Raw genomic sequence first — 8,283 nt, 5'->3', positions numbered from 1 at the left:
GACAATAAGTAAAACAGGAATAATGTCTTAAAAATGTGCTCATTCAAACCACAACAGAAGTCGTCCTGTTTGGATGGCAAGTTGAGCGCTGAGCGACAGGCTCTTTTGAATTCCCCTGACACTATCAGAGCGCGCGCGTGTCTGCACGTGTTTCCCGCACAGGATATGAAGCGAGAGCACTTTAATTGCAATTAGGGAAATAAAACCGGACTGAGCTCGCGGTCGTCTAATCAGCACCAGGGGTCAATGGACAGCACTACCGCGCTTGATCGTGTTAACACGTCTGAATACTCTCTGGATTTAGTCGACTCGTTAGAGCACACAGTTTGAGAAAGACTTGAAAGAAACCGTTTTGTAATAAATCAATCATTTACAAATAGCTACAGGCTAACAAAACGATTTAGGCCTATTAAAACCATTGTAATAGTGTATCTAAGAACAATCTAAATCTAATTTATTTCACGAAATTAATTTGGTTTTGTTTTCAGATTTTTGTTATGATTCTAACTATAGCTTTCGTGCCTTATTTTAATTTACATACATACATCTGTAAACATTTTACATTTAATTAGCTACCATAACGATTTTCTGTAGATTTTGTTGGAGTAAAGGGTTTTTAGACAATAAAATGATTTTATGGTTACAACAAGATAACGGAAGATGATTTTAATTAACATGAAAAAACGAAAAAACGAAAGTAATATTTAGGTCATTAGTAGTTGATTTTCATTTTTTTATTATGTTGCTTGAGGGTAGGCTAATCGTCATTATATCAAAACTGGATAACCAGTGACTTTCCAGAAGGCAGATTTTTTTTTTTTTTCAGTAAAAGTTGATCTTGTGTGCTTTTTTTTTCTCTCTCGTTTTTTCCCTCGAGTTTCTCGAGTTACGGAGTCTTTTCAACCTGTCCCGGCGGACTGAGGGCACATAAATCAGAAACGCGCTCACAAAATGTGCTTCACGAAAATCTCTTTTCCTGTATTTACTTCCAGGATTTGTCAGTCCTTGTTTTATATAGTTAAACTGAAAGGAACATAATATTGTATTTCATATTAAGGTGATTAGATCGAATGACCATATTTAATACATCACTTTTAGGCATATTAACATCATACTATTAATATTTTTAAGACCTTTGAGTAGGAGTTTTATCAAGAATTTAAGTTTGGCGGAAGATAAATAAACAACATAAATTCGTTTATAAAATATGAAAATATTAGGCTAAATCAAGTTTATTCAACATTCTTTACAAATAACAAAACGTTTAAAAGACAAGCGAAAATATAAACGGATTTCCAGTGGGTTTCAAAAAAGGAACAACACTTGTTAACAGTATTAAAATATTTTATTTCCCAACACATAATTCATAGCATACTTCATACCTATTATAATGCACACGAATACAGTTGACATTTAAAAAATATATATATTTAAACATATTCAAAACAGTCAAAAGATTTTTTTCCCCGAATAACGTACAGCATGTTAAAGGTTTTTAAGAGTTGGTGAATAGCGGAGTTTTATTAGAAAGAGCATAAATTACATACATACAACATATGTATTTAGAAAAACAGCTATGGTATTCTCCCATAGCTTCAAAAGTATTTTCCACTACAGTACAAAACAATTGTTCTCATCTCTGCTGAACAAACGGTCATCTTTGTATAATAAAAAAAAAAACTGCTGTTATTGATTTGTTAACATTCGCATAAAGTTATTTTTACGAGACAACCGCCATATACAGATAAAAGATTCCACCATTCACTCAACATCATGTGAAATAAATCACAACTACAAACTACCAGACCATCTGCCACAATTCCATTTTGAATAATATCACAGTTATGGAACAATCGGTAAAGTTAACAGTATTTAGTATTTTATAGTGTTTAAAGATGGACAATGTTTTCAAGAGATTATCTGTTTTCTTAATGTAAGACAGATTAAAATGCACAATGACTGACATCCAAAAGAACCACAATAAAAATATGGAATGATGCAGATCAAGTAGCACCTTCAGTGAAAACCAAAAACTATTATTGCAACTGAATTTAACGGATCATAGTCAATATCCGAGCGCCATAATAAAGGCATTTTAGTGTTATGGAATGAGCCGAGGCTGTCTTTGCGTCTCACAAAACGTCAAAATTTAAGTCATAAATGCAGGGTTATTGGTTTGTTCATCTCACAATGAAGAAACTTCTAAAGCTGGTAGCAAGTGTTATGTAAACTGTCATATAGCCACGATTAAAATGATGATGCTTGGAAGCTAGCTTAGCCCATCTGCAGAAACATCTGTTGCTTTGCTCTCCTGATTGTCTTGGCTGATCTTTGGTTCTGTAATGGAACAGTCTTTGCTCAGACTTGAGGTATCCACTTCTGTACGCTGCTCCATGTCTGCTGTGGGACCAGTTTCAGTAACATGCTGGGAGTTGCCCTCCCTCTCTTTGTCCTGTAGATCCGTTTCCTCTGAGCTGGGGACTTCCTCAGCATTTAGCTCTAGCTGAAGCATCAACTCCTCCAGTTTGCAGGCCTTGCGCAGCTCATTCTGTTGGATGATTGCACACAGGTGCTCCGTCAGCTGCTCTTTCACTTCCGTCTTCCTGTGCAAGTCCATCTTAGCGGCAACATATTCGGCCTCTGCTTTCTCAAAGCGCTTCCTGTCAACAATAAGAGAATGGCAAAGACAAGAGTTAAAATTTTCAATACAGATAGTTGAAAACCTGCCCCAAACGTGAAACTGAATCACAAGGAAGGAATGCAAATGTTCTGCTATAAGTAATAATTTGTCTGAATTATTATAGTTAGGCTACAGAGGGCAGTATTTTCACCGCTGAGCAAACAGACTTCAAGTACTTCCAACTATTTTTTTTAACTTTTGAGGATGTGACACACAAACAAACTGATGCTGCTTCCAACATGAAGCTACTGTGAACTTGGTTTGAAGTACACTTGGAGTGGACTGTGAAAATGGAAGACAAGGAATTACCATGCCAGAGAATAATCCATGCTGGACTGCTCTATCAGTTTTCTGAGAATCCCGATGTCATTGGACACAGAATCATCCAGTGCTTGAAGTTCCCTCTGGATCTTCTTCAGTTTCACAGCTTCAGCCTGTGTCTGTTTGGATCTGGGAAAGATGAAGTGACAATATTTAAAATATCGTCTTTGGATTTTCATTTAAGTTATCATACTCCAGACAGACTGATTTTAATAATGGTTTAAAATGAGATTCTCTCATACTTTTCAGCAATGGTCTTTGTAAGGAGAGCTTTTCTTTTTTTATTCTTCTCCTCCATTACCCGTTGTTCCCACTGCAACTGCTGCAGACGGTTCTTCTCTCGCCTGTTATAAGAAAAGTTTGGTGGAGACTTACATTTGAAGTCATTACAACAAAAACAAACAAATGATATGGTCATCTACAATGATTCTTACAGATTCAATCTGTTGTTTTAAAATATATTATAAAGATTTGAAAAAAAAATATAAATTATATTAAAATATAAAGATTTGAGTTTATATATATATATATATATATATATATATATATATATATATATATATATATATATATATATATAACACATTGAAATATATACAGTATTAGAACATATAAAATATAAAAGGTAACCAATTCCACATAAAACCCTGCTCACAATGCAAATAAATATACATAAATATTTTCTTTTTTCAGAATATTTATTTTTTCTTGTAAATTTGGTGTAAAAAATATTCAACAATGTTTTTGTATAATAATAAAACATTATTTAATCAATATGAAATATTATAATGGAAAATATCTTCACATGAGCATATTAATATCTGAGCCCATGTTTGCAAAGGAACTAGACTTACTAACAATTCCACTTCCTGCTTGTCCAGCTCCTTGACGATTGCTGGTGGTTCAGACTCTGCAGGTGGTTCTCGGTCAACAGGTTCTGCCTCATGCTGAACCAGTTGCGACTCCAACGGTTTGGACTCGTCCCGTGATTTAACAGGAGCAGGATGACTGACAACAGGTGGGTCTGGGGTCTTGGTAAGCTGTTGTTCAAGTGGAAGAGAGTGGCTGTCCTCCTCCTGTTTGGCTGCCAGCTGCAGAGCCCTCTCCCGCTGCAGCTGCTGTCTGCTCCGGTTAGTCGGAGCAGGTCTCCGGCCACGACCCAATGTGACAGGCACAGCCTGGTTTACTGGGTGCAGATTAAAGCAAATTTATCAGGATTCAGCCAAATATTAAAGTTAGTGGCTGCGTGTCTAGAAGAGAACCTAGATACGCTAAGTAGGCAGATCGACATATGTTTTGAGACAAGGCACATTTTCTGTATTTAATAAAGTAAGTTTAATGAATGGAGTGAACTTTTCAACATTTGTACTCACTGAGATCGCCGTTGTGCTGCAATTTTCGTAGTTCTTCCTCTGAAAATCCAGCCCACGCAGCCATTTTCAGTACCCTATAAAGTTATTTGCAAATCGGTTTCATCAAAGACAAATATACGTCGGTTAAAATGTAATTTTTTCAACATAAACATACGGAAATTAACTTTACGCTCTCATCTGGCCGCCATATTTGTGTATACTGACTGCCACGTTCAAGACCCTAGAAAGGCCCCCTTCGCTTGTGCCCTCGGAATTTGCCTGTTTGTTTTTTGGAAACGTATATTTTTATTAATGTTGCGAATAAAATATAAAAAATATAGATATATTTCTTTTATAAACTTTATATTATGAAGTATAAAATTATTATTTTTTTTTTAAATTACAGGCACTAGATTTAGGTGGCTGACATTTACAATTTCTTTGGGCACATATCAAAATAAACCATTTGTTCCTTTGAATAAACTTTTGAAGATTTATGCTGCCTTCACGTGCTCTCGGAAATTTGATAATTCCCAGTCGTGATTACGAGCTCAACGCATTCGAGTTTCGAAATTGAAGGGCGTTCATGTGCAATTTTTACCAAGGAAACGTATTTACGATAATTCCGAGAGTACGTGAAGGCAGCATTACTCAATATGCTGAGATCCAGAAGTGTGGATCTAATGAATGCTTTTCCATGAGTTGGTGGAGAACTGTAAGCTAAGCAGCTCTACTGTACATTTTACAACAATATTAATAATTATTGACATTACATATAAGAATGTGAATTAATGCTTGTATATTATTTTCTAATAAACTGTAACATGGTTTGTTAAAACAGTTTTAAATAGAATAACAACAGTGAAGTCACCATGAAACCAAAATTGACCATTCTTATTTTTTTTTAAGGATTATTGCAGTATTTAATGGTTTATCCATGCACATCATTATTTTATTTATTTTTTAATTCATGTGCCCTCATAATCTTTAATCAAAATAAATGATCCTCCCTCTTGCAGTGACATCTCTTCTCTTCTCTGATGACATGTTCACTGGCACGAGGGCGGAAGAACCTGTCACTCACATGACATCACAGCAATGGCAAACCACGATGATCCAATCAATTCCCGATAGACTAAATCAAATCCCGCCCTACACTTTCTCTTGAGCAGCGGTTTCATTCGGATATATGCAACAATAGGGATTAAAAGACTATCGCGACTTCCGTTTTATGTCAACTTTAATGGATATATGCATAGGCCAGTGGATTAAACCAGTTAAACTCTATAGTTTTGTATAACTATTGCATAAAAAGTGTTTAAATATTGTACGAAAGTGTTTGGTTTTTAGCAGTCCACCAAAAAAGCTTTACATCAGACTATTGGAGTCAACGGCTAAGTTTGTTTATCCTCCTCCTCTTGCTCCAATTACCCTCTTCACATTCACTGAGCCATCCTGCACTCCTAGTGGTAGAGAGGTCAGAGGTTAATGAAAGAGCATGCTTGGTGATAAAAAGCATGAAATCCACAGAGAGAAAACGTCAAACAGTTGTATCGAGTTTCACTTTTTGCTTTATTGCCAGAAGCACCCATGATTGTGGCAGGAGTAAGCACTCTGTGTGGGACTATTGGAGGCCCTGTAATTTGTCTGGATCAGCTGCTTATCTGTGTGATCTGGCATGTGCTGCCAAATTAGTCTGAGTTAACTCTTGTCTGCTACTTTTGTTGATGTCTGATTTCCCATTATTACCATTAGCAGCAGTGAGACATTCTGGGTATGACCTTCATTTGTGGTGGACGGTTTGGTTGCATAAGTGTGTTGAGCTTCCAGTGTTGGCAAGTAGACATACTTGGTGGTCAAACACTGTCAAGTGTAATTTAAAAAATGATATATATAGTCACTGAAAGTTATACAGTAATTCATATAGATTTAGAGGGTTTCCCAATTGCACAGGAAAAAAGGCAACTCTGCCACAATGCATAAATGAATGAAAGAATGAATGAATTTATAAATAATAATTTTCATTATTCAGAAAATATCACATACTATATATATATATATATATATATATATATATATATATATATATATATATATATATAAAATAAAAAAAATAATGAATGAATGAACGAATATATGAAATGAAATGAGTATATTTGAAATGAATTTAAATCAGTTTTCCTACACAATGTTGTACATATGTGTTTGATTTAATGTGGAATTGCAAAACTTTTGAAAATGCTCTCTTTTGACTCTGTTCCATACAGTATGTTAATATGTCAAACACAACACAGTCTAAATACTTAACATATATTTTTAAATGTCTCTCAGAGTGATTCTTCACAGATATCACCTAGTAATTCATTTAAATTGGCAGCCATCTTTGACAGATTTGATGTGTTTGGCCCATTGCCATGACATAACACTTCATCCCGACAGAAAACCATAAATAAAGACTTGCAGCTAGCAGTCATCTTAATTCTCTCTAGTCTCTCTCTTTTTCTCTTCTGCTCTTCCTGGGCTTTTTTATATATATCTGGGTCTGTATGTCAACACGCAGAGGACAAATATGCTTCTGGCCCCCCAACCATTCCTCAACTGTATTTTGTTAAAAAGTCAAGCATCGTTAATTGCCCTACACAGGGCAACCAAACAATCACTACCACTTTACAGCAGCTTTTTAAAGGCAAACTCACATCTTTGATCCATCTGGAATTATTTGTGTACTTTAAAGGAGAAACACCTCGGGAAAGGATAAATGTAGACTTTGAGAAGATGCGGGCTCCATATGGCAGGGCGAGTGAACGTGAGCTTGTGTTAAATTAAGATGGAAGAGTCTTTGGCACAGGCCTGACCATATTCCTAGTTACAAGGAATGCCTGTGAGAAACATCCACCGTGACCTAAAGAAGGAGCCTGAATTTGCAGTTCATGTGTTCAAACTTCAGAGCAAGAATGGCCATGTTAGATTGTGTGCCATATACAGTCTATAGGCAGAATAAATCTTGCAAATTTTTGTTCAGATGTGTTGAGTGAAGCTGTGGAATCAAAACATTCTTACATCTGAATGAATGAATTCAGAATAAATATGGTTTTATGAGATACAACCTAGTCCTCTCTATTAATAAAACCAGATTTATTGCAGGATTGAAATAACATAAGAATCTCGGCATGAGTAATATTAACCATACATGTCCGAAATGAAGAAATTTGTGCATCACCCAACACCTTGGTAACAAGTTCAGCTTGGCTATCTAAAATTACACAGATAAAGTTTCTTTTAGACAAAATATAGGTGCATATGAATCATATGGAATGATTTGAGAGCAAAAAATGAAGGATTCATTATGTGTTATAGCATAAAATAGCTTTCTTTTGGCTGAGAAAGATTAAAAAAACAAGGATTTTGGTCTCTGTTCTATTAGAAAACCAGAGGAATCACATAAAATTGAGCACTTTAAAACCATGTAATTAAAACAAAGATTTGCGATGAAAATGAATACAGCTTTATCTTCTTAGAGTTACTTAAAGTTAATAGATTACAATGATGGTAGATTTTAAATCATGGCAACCTAACATTTTTAATTTAGTCAAGACATTTCCTGAAAATAATTAAGTAAATTAATTAAACTGAAAAAAAGTCATGTAAGCAGCCTTCATTTTGTTATGCACTTGCAAACACTTTTTTTTTTTATACTGCTCTCTTTTCACACAATCCCTTATATATTTACCACTATACCGGCTTGATATATTTAACAAAACTAGGACTGCACAGTCCAATATGAAGAGATATTTATTTTGTGAGCCAGATAAATTCACACAGTGGATCAAGTTCGACATTTCATACCATGTAAGGGAAACGGGAAGTTTTACTCTATTGGTGTCTTGGGAAGATCGCACAGAGCAGGCTGTATATACATTTGATGGCTGT

At 35.1% G+C, this 8,283-nt stretch overlaps 1 protein-coding gene across 2 annotated transcripts; it reads right to left on the bottom strand.

The window, feature by feature from the left end:
- Nucleotides 1-1,326: 1,326 nt before the first annotated feature.
- Nucleotides 1,327-4,607, bottom strand: gorab (golgin, rab6-interacting). Of its 2 annotated transcripts, none has more exons than XM_048207123.1 (6): nucleotides 4,544-4,607; nucleotides 4,375-4,448; nucleotides 3,860-4,187; nucleotides 3,244-3,345; nucleotides 2,990-3,130; nucleotides 1,327-2,660 (listed from the first exon to the last, which is right to left on the bottom strand). In XM_048207123.1, exons 1-6 carry the CDS (start codon nucleotides 4,549-4,551, stop codon nucleotides 2,270-2,272), a joined length of 1,044 nt encoding a protein of 347 aa, XP_048063080.1. In that variant the 5' UTR covers nucleotides 4,552-4,607; the 3' UTR covers nucleotides 1,327-2,269. The 2 variants fall into 2 exon arrangements, with proteins under 2 accessions (XP_048063080.1, XP_048063081.1); XM_048207124.1 differs by having other exon boundaries at nucleotides 4,529-4,606.
- Nucleotides 4,608-8,283: the final 3,676 nt, after the last annotated feature.

Source organism: Megalobrama amblycephala, linkage group LG11 (assembly GCF_018812025.1).
Source record: "Megalobrama amblycephala isolate DHTTF-2021 linkage group LG11, ASM1881202v1, whole genome shotgun sequence".
NCBI classification, from domain to species: domain Eukaryota; kingdom Metazoa; phylum Chordata; class Actinopteri; order Cypriniformes; family Xenocyprididae; genus Megalobrama; species Megalobrama amblycephala.
This window is presented reverse-complemented; position numbering and strand designations above follow the sequence as displayed.